The sequence below is a fragment of the Gallinula chloropus genome (genome assembly GCF_964237585.1).
Source record: "Gallinula chloropus genome assembly, chromosome: 27".
Lineage (NCBI taxonomy): Eukaryota > Metazoa > Chordata > Aves > Gruiformes > Rallidae > Gallinula > Gallinula chloropus.
In genome coordinates, this window is record NC_140112.1 from 80,640 (window position 1) to 96,917 (window position 16,278).

The 16,278-nt window shown below is 54.0% G+C and overlaps 1 protein-coding gene across 1 annotated transcript; it reads right to left on the reverse strand.

The window, feature by feature from the left end:
* Positions 1-10,448: 10,448 nt before the first annotated feature.
* Positions 10,449-16,167, reverse strand: MED20 (mediator complex subunit 20). Its single transcript, XM_084275882.1, has 4 exons — positions 16,127-16,167; positions 15,849-16,003; positions 14,186-14,439; positions 10,449-11,231 (listed from the first exon to the last, which is right to left on the reverse strand). The coding sequence occupies exons 1-4, from the start codon at positions 16,138-16,140 to the stop codon at positions 11,016-11,018; spliced, it is 639 nt and encodes a 212-aa protein (XP_084132008.1). The 5' UTR covers positions 16,141-16,167; the 3' UTR covers positions 10,449-11,015.
* Positions 16,168-16,278: the final 111 nt, after the last annotated feature.

Here is a 16,278-nt window from a genome sequence, read left to right on the forward strand (position 1 = left end):
TAGTACCCATCGATGGGATCCTGACTGGGACATAGGAGTCACAGTCATTGATCAAACAGAGCATGTGTTTGCTATTATAATGCAGGGGACTAATGACAAAGATCCCTTAAGGCTGTTAGAATGGGTGTTTTTGCCAGTGCAGCCAAAGGGAACTGTGACTCTGTGTTTGGAGGCGACAGCCCAGGTCAGTGTAAAAGGCCTTGAGGAACAGCACTGCCCTGCAAATAGCTTTATTAGACTGTGCAGGGGAAGTGAAAGTGCATTACCCACCACACAGAGTCTCTACAGTACCACAGAACTGTCAAACAGAAGAAAAGCCCTTGTTGTCTGGGTGTCCGTTTCGGGGTGTTACAGTGTTCATTGATGGGGAAGGCAGAACTCAGAAGGCTGCAATGACATGGCAAGAGAATGGAGAAAGGCAGCATTTGATATTAAAAGGAGCCCCAGCCTCAGCTCAGCAGTTGGAGCTGCAGGCGGCTGTACAAGTGTTTGACAAGCGGAAAGCTGAACCGGTTCATACAGTCTGTGACTCCCTGTGTGTGGTGGGAATAGTGACCCGAATGGAACGGGCACTATTGAAAGGGGTTTCAGACCAGAGAGTGTACAGGTTGGTTAAGGAATTCTGGCTCCTCCTGTCTAACCGACAGCATCAGTACTTTATTACCCATATTTGCAGCCTTGCCCCTGGCGTCAGTCCTCGTGGCACAGCCCCACCAGAAGCCTGGCAAATGGACGTTACCCACCTCCCAGAATTTGGAGGGCAAAAGTATGTCCATGTTTGTCTAGAGCCCTTTTCTCTGGCAGTGTGGGGCTACTGCACAAAGGGGGATCTAGTAAACATGTCCAACGCCACGTGCGCTCTGCCACAGCAGCACCTGGGGTACCCCCTGAAATCAGACCCGACAGTGGCCCAGGATATACAGCACAGGCAACACAAACCTCCTGCCAGCTCTGGGGCATTCCCCATGTCCCAGGGACACCGCACTTGCCCACAGGCCAGGCCATGGGGGAACGGAGGAATCAAACTCCCAGGGAGGTGGTGGAGTCACCGACCCTGGGGGTGTTCAAGGAAAGACTGGATGTTGTATTGAGGGACATGGTTTAGTGGCAGCTGGTAGGAATAGGTGAATGGTTGGACTGGATGATCTTTTAGGTCTTTTCCAACCTTGATAATTCTGTGATTCTGTGAAACTCTCAAGCGTTTGCTTCACAAACAAAAAGGGGGAGGGAAGGACATCTCCCCAGCTGCTCGACTAAACAAAGCTCTTTCTCTTTTGAACTATTTAAGTCTGCCACAGGACAGTTTGGCACCTCCAATGGTGAAACATGGAGTAGGTTTAAAAGGAGGTTTGGAAGGGATCAAAGAAAGTCAATGTCAGGTGTTAGGAAGAAATGAAGCTACAGGTACTAACTTGGGGAAGGAGCTCTGCCTGTGTCATATGGGAACCAAGTGGGGACCAGCCAAGTGGATAAAGCTGTGCATCCAGAAGAAAGCAAGCCTGCAGGAACCAGGACCAGATCCTGACCCCAGGATCAGTCAAGTGTTCCAACTGCAGCCACGGTGGACTCAAGTTTTGTTCTGGGACATACTGAACTATTGAACAGTCTTTAAAATACGCCTGAAAATTAGTGAAACAGCGACTTCCCCACAGCCTAAGAACACTGACAAGAATGGCTGCCTGTACCAGAAGAGAAGCTGCTGTAACCTACACCCAGACCCTCCTGACACTCCTGACTGGCAAAGCAAATTAATACAACAGCAAAGGAAGCTGAGGCACTTGGCTATGGATGTGGATTCACAGAATCCTGCAGCAACTGGTCTCCTGTTCCTGGCTCACAGACACGGGTGTCAAGATTCGGATGGCATCTGCTGCAGGAACCTGTCTGACCACTCTCAGTCCATTCATGCCAGCATTCAGAGATTAACAGATCAAACACAAAAGATACAACAAGAACAAGGACTCTTTGCACTGGACAATTGGTTTCCTGAGTGGGGAATGTCAGGATGGGGATTATTGTCAATGGCCAAAACCAGATTGCTGGTTTTAGCAGTCGTAGGGGTTGTCTCACTCTTCCTGCCATGTTTGTTGAGCTTTCTGCAAAGGGCCCTGCAGAAACCTCTGCAGGCAGGTTTGGGAACACAAATACAAAAAGGGGGAATTGTTGGAGAGGACAGCAGGCTGGCCAGCAGCCTGGTTCTCTTCTCCCAAGACTTAGGCCCCGACAATATTCTTCTGTTCCCATGAGAGAGGAAAAGTTACTCACGCTGAGAGGATCCTAATAATCACATTCTCAAAACACAGTGGCCTTGATGACAGGGGCACAGGCTGCCCTAGACCAAGAAGCAGTTATGGGAAGCTACTTGGCAGTAACGGAACATGTTAAGAACCAGACATAAGAAGATGGTCAAAACCAGCAGGTGTGTGGATGCTTTTAGGCATCAAAGGTAAAGTCACGACATTCAGCTATAAGACAGGGTTATCAGAGCTCCTTATAATCACTGACCAATCAGTACGGTGTGAGCAGCGTGTGTAACCCATTAGCAGGTTTTAGCTTGCCACCTTTGCAGTAATAAAGGTCTATAACCTGTGGGATTTCACCCAATAAAATGGCTTCACCTAAAATTCCTATCGAATTGGGTGTTGCTCTCTGCCCATCCCCACAGAACACGTACTTTAGGATACCTAATTCCTCAATATTTAATCACTCACATCCTCCACCAGGAACTTCCCTCGGGGGAAAATATATAAAAGGGGAATAAATCCCCTAATAGTATGGCCAACTGCTTCTCACGGCTGTGCAAGGGCATTCCTCCCAGGGACTGCAGTATGTGAACTGGAAAAAGCTGTAGTTAATATATCTGCTGGCATGGAGTTCCTCCAAAGGGACACAAGTGATGCTGTCCATAGACTGCAATTACAAGTTTCCTCCTTCAGTAACGTAGTTAAGACACAATCAGATGGCCTTAGATCTGCTGCTGGCCAAAGAAGGAGGTGTGTGCATGGTAATACATCAAAGCTGTTGTGCATACAGAAATCAGAAAAAGAAATTGAAATAATATGTGGAAGCAAACAAAGATTCTTTACCAAGTAGCTCAAGATGATACGCCCTGGGGATTTAAAGTAGTCTGGAATCAGCTCACTTCCTGCCTCCCAAACTTTGCCTGGCTCAAACAACTTTTCACATTTGTTATTTTGAGAAGTATTTTACTTTTATTTTACTGTGTGGGGATTCAACGTTCTTTGTGGTGTTATAAACAGATCAGTGTAACATACGGGGATTGGAGAAGAAATAAAATAAGACATGCCCTGAGTCCCAATCAAGCCCCACTATTCAGCTGCCTAAGCAGTGAGATAAAGGCAAGCATTTGAGGGTCCCCATTTGGCTTCAATGGAAAGCAGGAACCTGCCAGACATGCAGCATGTGAAGAAGGCGCCTTGGTTGAGCCTGTAAACCTTGGAAACACCTAATCCATAGATAAACAGGGGAGGGATTTGGGATGGGAATAGGGTATAAAAATGCTGTAAACTCTGACCACAGGTCTGCCTACTTTGCTCGGTCACCCTCTCTTGCAGGAAGGTATAATAAATTACTGCTTCACTAGTATGTCACTGTGAGTCCTTTCTTGGGACCTTTGGCATTTCTAACAAAGGGGAGTGAGCAAGTGGCGTGGTGGGCATTTGGCCTTTGGCAGGGCAAAACCTCCACCCACACCACCTTAACCCCACCCAAAGCACTGGGATTCATTCCAAGCTGCACACCCTTCTGCAGTTTCAGACACCCCACAGTTTCCCAAGGGACACCAAACCCCAGGAGAACCAGGGCTGTGAAATACCTCTGTCATGGGCGGCACCTGCTGGTGGCTGGTGTGGTTCCTGCCTGTCGGGATGTTCTGCAGGTGGCTGAGGGCTGAGGAAAGAACAGACAGAACTGGGATTTACAACCATGGATGGGCTTCCCACAAGCAAACTTCCAAAGCTAATTGCTGTAGTTCCCCTTCCAAGCCCCCTGGGATCATCTCAGACACACACAGAGCCACCGCAGAGCATCCCCCGCCTCTCCCAGCCACGGCACCGCTAATTATCCTGCCACACTGGGATAATTCCCTTCTGAGAGCTCCGTGCAAGGACTCACACAGGGGACCTGGGAACACCTGTGGCACCTTACAGCCCGTCCCAGCCAGCGCTGCTGGAAAACCTCTTTGCACCTGACGCGGCTTCCCCGGCACCGCTTCGCCCGCCATTCCCAGCGAGGGGTCGCTGAGGGAAACCGGGTCTCCCGCTCCCATCGTGCCAGGACAGCCAGCAGCGCCTGCACAGGCACCTTCCTGCCCTGGCACTGGGAACTACTACTGGTGTAGCTGGTGTCTCTCTCCACAAGACGCTCCTTCTCCTCAGGGAAACAGAAGCCACAGGCACGGCATGGCCACCACTGCCCACGGCATGGGGGCTGCAACAAGGTGGATCTCTAAGGTCCCTTCCAACCCCACAACCATCCACCATCTGTGACTGGGAGCTCCGGGATGCTGAGACAGACAGACAGACACCCCTTCCCCCCCCACCCCACACACACACACACACCCCCCCCCCCCCCCCTCTGCTCCTGCCCCACACACGCTCCCAGGGCCCATTTCTTTTCAAACTCCCGCTTCACAGAAGGAAAAGCCAACGGGGGGGGGGGGGGAGGGGGGGTTGCCAGGGGCGTTCTCGGGGCGGGGGGACACCGAGCTCCGCTCCGCCCTGGGCTCTAAGGCCGAGGAGAGGCGGCCGAGGCGCCGCGCTCCGGGCTGGCTCGGAGGGGAGTGGGGGGAGAGGTCCCACAGGCCGCACCCAGAGGGGCCGCGGGGACTCGGGACGGGACGAGGCTCTCAGTGGCCGTACGGTCTCGGGGCGGCTCCCTGACCTGGGGGGCGGCCTCTTGAGCGGCGGGGAGGCTGCGGACGGCTCGGGGGGCACCGAGGACCCCCGGCAGCCTGCGGTGGAAACGCGCCCATCCCGTGCGACGCCCGGCACGACCCAGCCCGGCCGCCCCTCCCACGACCCTGCGGAGCAGCCCCTCCATGGGCTCCTACCGCTGCCTGTCAGGGGAGGGAGAGCCCAGGGAACCCAAGGGGCGGGGCCAGGGGCGGTCACGCTGCTCCCCCTCCCGCGGGCGGGGCCTCCCTCGCCAGCACCGGGCTGGGTGGGCTGGGCCGTGTCCATCCCCCCTCCCCCGGCTCTGCCTCCTGCTTCCCGGCTGGCCGATCCCTCCTCCGGCTGGGCGGGACGCTTCTCTCTTCCCCCGCCTTCGGAAAGCCCCGGGCGGGGCTTCTCCGGGGAGCTCGGCGCCGAGCAGCCGCCGCCCGGGCCGTGCGTGGGCGCTGCGGGAGCTGCTGAGCTCTCCCCGGCGGTGCCGGAGGAGAGGGGCGGCTCTCTCCTCTCTCTCTCCGCCCCCAAACCGCGGGCTCCGTGGCCCGGGGGACGCAGGTGGGTGGGACCGGCCAGTGGCCAGGCCCCTGGGCAGGTTCCCCCTCCGGTCTCCTCCCCCCGGCCCAGCGGGTGAGAGGACGGAGGCTCCGGGGCTTACCGAGCCCTTTGCTCAGCGCTCTCCCGGCGCTCGGGGCCGGTCTCCTCTCCCGCTCCCGCAGTACCGACCGGCTCAGCCATGGCCGAAGGCTCGACTGAGCGAGAGCGGCGGGTGGGCAGGACGCGTGTCCCGGGAAACGGAGCGGGGGGAGTTGGGAAGCGTTGAACGGCCCCGCCCGGGACTGGCCGGACCGGCTGCCCGGGCAACGGCGACGCGCGACCGGCCGCCGAACCCACCGGGAATGGCCGAACCCAGCGGGAATTGCCGAACCCACCGGCCGGGAATGGCCGAACCGGCCGGGAATTGCCAAACCCACTGGCCGGGAATGGCCGAACCCACCGGCCGGGAATTGCCGAACCCGCCGGGAATTGCTGAACCCACAGGCCGGGAATGGCCGAACCCACCGGCCGGGAATGGCCAAACCCAGCCAGGGCCCTTCTCGGCGCGGGGGCACCAGGAGCTGCAGAACGGAGGGAGTTGGGGAAAAGAATTAAAACAGGAGCTCAGGAGCTCAGCGTGCGGAGCGAACGTTTGTGATCCGGGTACAGAGCAAACTGCACAGGCTGTTCCCACAGCACTGGCACGTTTGATGGGGGGGAAGGGGTATAAGAGTCAGTTCAATCACTGGGCACTGCGGGATGCTGGGAGGGAAAGCTGGTAAGGAGAACGAAATAAGTGAGAGCAAGGGTGTGACTCGTGAGCCCAGCATCCCAAGGAAGGTGGACCTGTGATAAGGGGTGTTAGAAACGCCAGTGGTCCTAAAGAAAGGTCTTGAGGCAGACACGGCAGTGAAACAGTCATTTATTACACATTCTTGCCAGAGCGGGTGACCTCACAAAGTCGGCACACCTTTGGACAGAGTTTGTAGCACTTTTACACCACATCCTTATCCAAAAATCATTAGGGGACCTCGTACCCCTGTACATATTCATAACCTGTCCCGCTTCATAGAATCATAGAATGGTCTGGGTTGGAAGGGACCCCAAGGGTCACAGAGCTCCAACCCCCCTGCCACAGGCAGGGACACCAACCTCCAGGCATTCAGATTAAAATGTGTCCCAAGAAGTGATTTCCATCAACTCCTCCCCACTGCGCCTGCGCGCTGCTGTTTGGGGGTGGTCGTTGAGGGTTGTGGGGATGAAGTTGGGTGGCTCCTCTTCCTCCCCACAAGTAACCTTCTGTCTTGCGCAGACTCAGTTACCCCTTGACTCTGATCCCAACTACAAGTTTGGTTTCAGCAGGTTTTGCGTATCTTCAAGGACAAGGGGGAGCTTGAAATAGTGACAGTGAAATGCTTTGCCTGCATTTGGGACCAAGCAAGGAATTCATGAACAGATAAGGAGGAGGGGGGTACTGGAGCTTGTCAAAGAAGTCATTTTATATCCACAGAGCACATAGTCCTTGAGTGTGTAATTTACTTCAAATATGGTGTTAGACTCAAACTTATGTCCCAATTGGTGTTTCTTCTTTCTCAGTGAGGCAGAGCTGTTCAAGCCAGGCATTGTTTATGGGAGGTCACCACTGTGGCACTTCATCCTGTTAGCAAGTCTTCCTTAACCCTTTACAAGTGTCTTAATGCAATATTGCAGCAATGTTGAGACATAAATCCACAGCTTTCTCACCCTGTCACCCATTGCTCAGCAAATTAAGCTTTAGGTGGGTCCCCAGGCCTGGTCAAAACTGGCTGGAGTCTTCGTTTTTGTCGTGCGCCACCATCATGGCAGAAATACTGGGTTCACTGGATTCCTTTTCTAGTACATTCTGTGGGGAGGTGGGGAGGGAAAACTGTGCATGTGCATTTCCAAAAACACACAGTCAGGTGAACCAGCACTGGAGCAGCAGAAACTGGCTGGCGTTGGAGAAGATGAGACCCCAAATCCCTCCCCCCAACCCTTGTCCGTCAACTCCAGGAGTGGGAAGGTTTCCTTTCCCCAGCACTATAGCCAGGCAGTAGGGACAATGTCCTTGCTGTGGCTATAGTGGTGTATTGTTCCCTTTCCATTAGCCTTTCAGGTTGTCACAGCCTACCCAACATGTGCGGAGCAACCAGAGAGGTGGGTGTTACTGAGACCGAGAGGTCTCCTCAAACTCAGAGAGCTGGTTTAGAAAGAATCAAGGTTTTCCTGTTCTGTTATTGCTTTACTTCCAGGCAGAGGCCCCATGCTTCTCATCACAGGGTTGCAGATGCCGTGGGGATGTGTGAACGATGCCGTGTGATAGAATTCTGTGCACTGTTAGGAGCTGTTGTTATTTTGGGTTTGGTTGTGGCTGGTTTCTAGTGTTGCTACAGCTGTGCACACCAATAAAGTTCAGTTTTGTTCAGTTAACCAAGAGTTCCTATAGACCCTAAATTCTTCTACAGAAACTACAATAACCCTTTTCAATTTGCAACATTGCAAAAGCAACATCTCCCAGCATTTTCCACAAGCCTCACAAAGCTGCAACAGAAGTTTACCACTCTCTTTAGTATTTCCTATCCACATTTTAGTAAAGACATGGCTCTTTACATAACCAGTTTAATCATCGGTATAAAGATTCAGCACAGCATGTCTTCAGCAAGGATCCATTCAGCACCCCACCTCTGATAAACCACTCAGACCAGAAGAGCCACAGCTGCTTTTTAATCCTTCTGCAGGCAGCATCCTCCCCTTTCCCAGGCCCCTGTGGGAAGGGCAGTGGGTGAGGCACCTGCCTTGGGTCTCCAGTCAGAGGGGTCTGGTTTCTATGTTGCAGTTGTCTTGGTTCATGCATTTAAGGTAAGAGTTTTACAACTATGTGTGACCAGTGTCTACCTGGTCAAAAGTACTTATGTAGCTTTGCTCGTGTTTGGTTTGTGTATTTTGCTTTCCCTTCTCAGGGTCTCTTTAAGGCAGCTCCATCCTATGTAGTCAGCTGTTGATGTTTTGCTTCTGGGTGCACAGCACCTTACCAGCATTCCTGGCTTTGCACAAGATGGACTGTTGGGGTTGTATTTCACCAGCTTTGCTCTTTAAACTGCAAGCCATTAACCCTTCTGTTGCTAGGTCTGGTGACAAGCTTATTCAGCTGGGGTCTGAGTGAGCCTTTTGCCTGCATACAGACTTTTAGCATTTCCTAATAAAGGAATGGGCATCAAAGGCAACTCTCTTCCAGGTTACAGGCCAGTTTATGGCTTTTCCTCATTGTTCTCAGAGAACCGTGATCCTTCTAGAACCAGTACAGGTTGCAGCAGGTCCTTTGTTGACTGGAAGCACTGGGACTTTATTTCTCTTCTGGCCTGTTACAGACTTCAGGCTTTGGTGGAAGGTGTTGTGTGCAGTGCCTGAAGGATGGTTCCATCCAGCAGTGAAGGTCTGACTGCTGGAAGGTGCTGTGTGCAGTACCTGAAGGGTGGCTCCATCCAGCAGATGCTGTCAGTGAAGGTCTGACTGCTGGAAGGTGCTGTGTGCCATACCTGAAGGGTGGCTCCATCCAGCAGATTCCCAAGGTCTGACTGCTGGAAGGTGTGGTGTGCCATACCTGAAGGATGGCTCCATCCAGCAGTGAAGGTCTGACTGCTGGAAGGTGCTGTGTGCCATATCTGAAGGGTGGCTCCATCCAGCAGATTCCCAAGGTCTGGCTGCTGGAAGGTGCTGTGTGCCATACCTGAAGGGTGGCTCCATCCAGCAGATCCAGCAGTGAAGGTTTAACCACTTTTTCTTACACTTTACAGGTGGCACCTGAGGGTCACCTCCTGCAGACCTGCAGTGGGCATCTCTGTTCCTCTCAAGGGATTTGGGATCCCTGGACTTCTCCACACTAAGCTGAGGCAGCAGGAGAAAGGGCCCTTCTCCTCCCTGAGAGATTTCTCCCCCCTTGGGGTCGTGTTGCTGCAGTGGTCTGTGTAGCCACACTCTGTGTAGCCACACTCCTCTGTGTACGTGTTGGGTGTGGAGCTGCTCTGCCCAGGGCCCCAGAGCTGGGGTGAGCTGGCACAGCAGTAAGAGTGAAGGGTCAGCATGTAGCTACACCCAGGGGGCCTCATCAAAGGGTTGGAGTTATTAGGAGGGTCAGGGGAGTCGGGGTTAGGGTTGTTAGGGTCATCAGAGTCAGGATTTAGGGTCAGGGTCTGGAGTTAGGGTAAGGGTTAGCTTAGGGCTGATAGGGTTAGAACTGTTAGGGTTAGTGGTTAGGGCCATTAGGGTAAGAGAATAGGGCCAGAGTTAGGGTTAGGGCCAGGGTAAGGGTTATGGTTAGGGCCAATAGGGTTAGGGTTAATAGGGTTGGTTAGGGTTGTGGGCTCCCTGGAGTGGTTTCAGGCCAGCTATGTCTCTCAGTCCTGGCTCCTTTGGTTTGGGCATGTTTTCAAGGGAGGGCTGCTGTGGCTGAGAAAAGCACCTAGGGACCTAGTAGGAGTGTTGCCTGATTTCTGGCAAAGTAAAGCCTTCAGAGCCAGCATGACAGGGGCTGCTTGTGGTCTCCCTGGGGAGGTTTCAGGCCAGCTGTGTCTTTTTCAGTCCTGGCTCCTTTGGTTTGGGAGCTATTGCTGGACATGTGGCATGTTTTGAAGTGCGTGCTGCTCCAGCCCAGAAAAGCACCTATGGAGCTGGTTGGAGTGTTGCCTTCCTCCCTTAAATCTGCTGAATTCACCAGGATTTCTCAAATGAGAAATACAGTGCAAAGCTGGGACATTTATTACCTTTCAGGCAGTGAGATAAAGCAGTTGGTGTTCTCTTGCAATGCAGGAGAGGGCTCCTGCCAGGCTTATTTATTTAGTTATCACGAGGCTTTATGAGTATCATCTGAGAGGTAGCAGATTTTAATACTCCCATCAGATACAGAAGATGAAGGCAAGCTAAGAAAGTACCCATAATAGGAATGCAAGAATTCCTGTAGATTTTGCCACAGGGAAATTAGTTGGCTACAGGGAAATTAGTTTGCTTCAGGGGTATGAAGCTCTTGAACGAAATCAAGAGATAAAACTCTGCTGAAGAACTGTATCCAGGCCAACAGGAGAGTTGAGAAGCTGTAAATAAACAATACAAACCAGCACACCTCCTGCTGTGTGGAAAGAGTCCATCTCCCAACACAACACAGCTTTTTATTTTAGTGAAAAAACAAGACATTTTTATGCAGATCCCTAAAAAAAACCCCCCAAAAAAATCTCCCATGTAGCTGTTTGCAGCCAAGGAAACTCTGCCCTTGCACACATTTGGCTGGAGTTTCTCCTTTTCCCTCCTGGAAACAAGCAGTAATCCCCAGCATGAAGCACTGGGCATCAAACTACCAGAACCACAGGCTTGAGCCCAGCCAGCCTCCAAACCATGAAGGAGGCCACCAAGACATCCACAGCTGCTTTGAACCAGGAAGGGGGGGGAAAAAGCTGAAGAACCAGGAAATAAAAACCCCAACCTTGGGCTGCCTCCAGTGCTGCCTTTTTTTGGAGGGATTCAGATGGGCAGGGACTCTAAACCAGGCTCCAGGGAGCCACTTCATCTGATCCCAGCTACAGGCACCTGCTGCTGCTTGCGGATCTTGTTGAACAGCTCCATGTACTGGCCCATGGTGTCAGCTGGGCTGTAGGTGCTGTCGTGCTTGGTGCTGAGCACAGAGGGGATGCCAGGAGCGTGGTTCCCCATGAAGCTCTGCAGGAACTCCAGGAGCAGGTTCCAGCAGTCGCTGGCTATCACGCAGGGGCAGTACTCCACCTGGCAAAGGAAAGCACAGCCCTGGGAGCTCCCAGCCAGGGCAACACCCAACACGATTTCCTCCCTCTGCCTCCCTAGAAAAGGCTTTTTATAGAAGTATCAGAGAAGATGGAACATACAGGAACAAAAGGCACACGATTGTGGAGGGGGTGAGGAGCAAGAGGGGTGGCAGAGCTAGTGTTTACCAGGGCTGTTCCTGTGGGTAGTTACAGCCTATATGCTTTTAGAGGATAATCATTAGAAATTCCAGCCAATTTTGATTGCCACCAATGAAGCTGACTGTAAATTCACAGAAATCACAGAATTATCAAGGTTGGAAAAGACCTAAAAGATCATCCAGTCCAACCATTCAGCTATTCCTACCAGCTCCCACTAAACCATGTCCCTCAGTACAACATCCAGTCTTTCCTTGAACACCCCCAGGGTCGGTGACTCCACCACCTCCCTGGGCAGTGCATTCCAGTGCCTGACTGCCCTTTCAGAGCAGTAGTGCTTCCTAATGTCCAGCCTGAATCTCCCCTGGCGCAGCTTGATACCATTCCCTCTAGTTCTGTCGCTGTCTACACGGGGGAAGAGGCCGACCCCCAGCTCACTACAACCTCCCTTCAGGAAGTTATAGAGAGCTATAAGGTCTCCCCTGAGCCTCCTCTTCTCCAGGCTGAACAATCCCAGCTCCCTCAGCCGCTCCTCGTAAGGCCTGTGTTCCAGACCCCTCACCAGCTCAGTACCCCTCCTCTGAACGCGTTCCAGGGCCTCAATGTCTTTCCTGTAGTGAGGGGCCCAAAACTGAACACAGTACTCGAGATGCAGCCTCACAAGTGCTGAGTACAGGGGGACAACCACCTCCCTGTTCCTACTAGTAACACTGTTTTTGATGCAAGCCAGGATGCCGTTGGCCCTCTTGGCCACCCGCGCACACTGTGGGCTCATGTTCAGCATCAATCAGTACCCCCAGGTCCATTTCCTCCACACAGTCCTCCAGCCACTCCGCCCCAAGCCGATAGCGCTGCCTGGGGTTGTTGTGGCCAAAGGGCAGGACTCGGCATTTGCTCTTGTTGAACCTCATGCCATTGGCTTCAGCCAAAACTTACCATCACTGGCAGCTGCATAAAAACACAGCAAGACAGTGCCTGGCTTTGTGTCCAGTGCTTATTATGTGCTGCTACTGAGCAGCCTAGGAAATATAAATGGTGACATGCTGATCAATTTGTGTATTTTTTTTTTAAGTGGGTCTTCCAGTGTGACCTTCCTCATGGAGACAAGGACTTAGATATCCAATGCCTGCTGTTCCTACCTTTTTGTGGTTTGGAAGGCTACGTGGTAGGAGCTTACAGTTTCTTTTGGTTCAAATGCCAGAAACAGAGTGTTTCAGCAGTTTACATACATGCAAGACAGAAACAGATGAGAGAAAACCAAGGACCTGGACTCTATGATCATTATGGGTCCCTTCCAACTCAGTATATTCTGTGATATAATAAGGATGGACAAATATAATGAACAGGACAAGCTGGGAAAACACAAGCAACCCCTTCAAAAGGGAAGTGGAGATACAATGTACCCTGTAAGGGCATTGCTTCTATTAAATCCCCCAACAGCAGAGGTCTTTGGCCATCAATTCAAACTCCTCACTCACTTCACCCCAGCCAAACCCAAAGATCATTCCCACGTGCTGGTGAGCTGGTGACTCGTGTGGCTGTGGCATCTTTCAGGTGTGTGCTTGGGAAAAGCCTTGGGACTTATGGACTTGAAGCATTTTACTAAACAGGAGTCTGGTCCCAAGTCAGGAGTAGGTCCAAACCCTGGCTACTGACACAGGAGCAGCCAGATTGCCTGGCAAATCTGGTCCTGAACTCAAGTTTAGGGTAAAACAAGGTTCTGTTTAACCCCAGGTCAACAGTGATGCTGATGCTACAGCATCTGTGTTTACTGCAGTGAAGAAGTGAGTCGTGTCTCAGTCCTTGTCCCTGCTGGCTAAGGACACCTCTCTGAGTGGACACAGCACGATTATCAATTGTAGATCATGTAATGGGATTTGCCTGTTCAGAAATGCACAAGCTCTGATTCTGAAGGGGTTTTAAGCACATAACTCTCAGTTATCCTGAAGACTGCTGGGCACCCATACACCCAGGTATCTGACCTATTCTGCTTCACCCTTCCCACACCAGCACAGCCCAGCTTTTTCTGATTTCTCACCTTTTTTTTTTCCTGTTTCTCACCTCAGCTGAGACTTGTCCATGGCTCTTGAGCCTCAAACTCACCCTTCCACTCAGCCAACCATCTCCCCAAGCTCCTTCCTAGATCCCCTTCACGTAACGCTGAAGGATCTCCCTCCAAAGTTTGCTTCAGCCCAGCCTCTGTGCTGTGAAATGCCCATCAGCACCTGGCAACTGAGGCACTTGAGTCTCAGCAGCAGTCACAGCACCGAGCCAAGAGCATGGAAGTGATTTGATGGCAAACTCCAAGCCCACGGTGCAGCCTCCTGCCCAGCCCCACGGTGAGGCAGAGCCAAAAGCTCTCTGGTGAGACCACCTGTGAGCAGGAGGGCCCCCTGCTTGTCTGCTGGAGAGATTCAGGAAGCAAGCAAAACCCAAACTGGCATTCAAACCAGCATCTGAAGAGGTGGTTTTTAACCTGAAGTGGGTTGCTAGTGGCGTGCATCAGGATTTAAGCAGCTTTTTAGTCTGATGGCAATCCCTTCAGGGTTTTGTTCACTGACACTTCAATGACAGGCTTTTCTGCAGCTGAGCCCCCAAAGCACCTGCCTGAATTAAACCTTGTTGTGAAAGGGAGGTGAACACCCTGCCTGCTGCACACACCAGGGTGTCCAGTCCAAACCACCAGCAAGGAGCAACACAAACCAGACACAGGAAGGGACAAGGGCATTTTCTCCCCCCCCACCACGGAATCTCCCTGCCTGCAGTTGTATTTCACAGGCTCCCAAGAGGATTTCTTACCTCCACAGATATCCCCCGGGCACTGGGGCCCATCGTAACCGTGCCCACCTTCACCAAGAAGTCGCAGTACTGGTAGCGGGTGCCCCGGCTCTCGATCTTGTTGGCCTTGGCGTTTTGGAAGAAGCCCTTTAACTTCACCATGAGGGTATCAAAGTTGGCATCTGCTATGAGGCAGGGCCCGTTTTCAAAGAGAGCAAAGCAGCTGAGGGGATATTCCGAGTTGTGCATCACGTACATCAGCTTGCCTGTCTGCCCTGAAACAAGAGCAACGCTATCTGGGCTGTAGAACCAAAAGCCCTGTGCTCACCTGTGCTGTAAAGCATCATCTGGCTTTTCCTTTGCTGCTTTAATTCCAGAGTCCTTACACAGCTCACACACGCTTTATGTTACCTGCCTGTTCCCCAAACTGGTTGTGTTTCCTTCTTAAGGTTTAAAATTAAAGGAAGAGGGGGGGGGGAAAAGTCTTTCACAGCCTAAGAACGTACCTGCACGACTCAGAGACCAGAAGGTGAGCTGGGTATGAGGTGCACAGCACACTGGTGGGGGGCAACAAAGAGCACCCACCTCCTACCCTGAAGTACAGGGCTGGGTATCTGCCCATGGTCACTGGGGAAGGGGGGGCTTTGCCTCTCCTCCCACTCACCCACCAGTCCCGCAGAGGAAGGATGTGCTGGGACAAGCTCTAGAAAACAGAGAGGATGTGTTCAGAGGGGGCTTGTACCATGGTTTAAAAACTGGAAACTGTTTGTAATTACCCACACAGGTCAAAAACCACTTCACAACACGTTCCATGTGTGTGGCTGTGCAGATTCCAACAGCAGAAGGAGCTGCCAAAAGCTGCTCTGGTAGCTTCAAACACATCAGTCCAGGGAGACCAGCTGAGCTGAGCCCCAACATATCTGTCTGGGCTGGGCACTGAGCTCAGCGTTTTTAAATAAGGGGAAAATCCCAGCACTGAAGAGGGGTTAAGAGACCAGAACAGCCCCTCGGGTGAGCAGACCACGCCGTGGCTTTGAGCCACCACTGCAGGACTGGGGGTCCTCCAAGCTGGCTCCCCTGAAAAGAGCTGGGTCATCTCACACCCAGAGCTGCCCCCCACCACCCTGGGGGAGCCAGCACCCCTCTGCCCTTCCCCTGCTGCTTGTGGGGAGGCTGCCAGCCCCTGGCAGAGGGAGCACAGCCGGCTGATGCTCTGGAGAGGATGGGCACAGAACGCAGCCCCCAGAGGAGACCCAGAAGCCACCCCCGCAGCGGAGCCGCCCCGCACGGCTGCCGCGGCAGCACAAGGCGGGGATGGGGAGTGGGGAAAACCCGCTCCTTGGCAGCCCCAGCTCACCGCACCGGCCCCCCGCTCCCTCCCCGCAGCGGCCGCGACCTGCGGGAAGGAGCCCGGACCCCGGCGGGCCCGGGGAGAACCACCGCAGCGCAGGCGGGGTTCGTGGGAGGCGGCGGGATCACCGCGGCCGGGGGAAAGGAGCTGGAAACGGCCCCGGCGGGGGAGCACCGGGAGCGGCGGGGGAGACGCGGCCCCGGCGGGGGAGACGCGGCCCCGGCGGGGAGCGGCGGCACCGGCCGGGGAGCACCGGGAGCGGCGGGGGAGCACCGGGAGCGGCGGGGGAGCACCGGACCGTCTGGGAGCATCCCCGCTCCCCCCGGCGCTGACCTTGGCTGCTGATGGTGGAGGCGGCCGTGTGGTAGGTCTCGCAGTCCACGCAGAAGGTGCCCTGCTTCTCGGCCCCCAGCAGCTCCAGCTTCCGCGTCAGGATCTCCACCGTCTGCTGCACGCTCTTCCCCTCCGCCACCGGCACCTGCGCCACGCTGCGACGGGGCAACGGCGAGTCACGCACCGGGGCAACGGCGAGTCACGCACCCGCCTCCCCTCCTCCCCCAGCCCGGCTCCAGCCAGCCGGGAGCCCCCGCACCCCCACCCCCAGCCCGTACCAAGTGACCCCCATGCTGCGCCCTCCCGCCGGGACGGAAGCGCTGCCGGAAAGGGCTGAGCCTCCCTCTCCCTCTCCCTCCCCCGCCTCGGAAGGGGCGGAGCGGCTGCAGCGTGTGCCCGGCGGCAGCGTGGGCCCGGCCCCGGCGCTCTC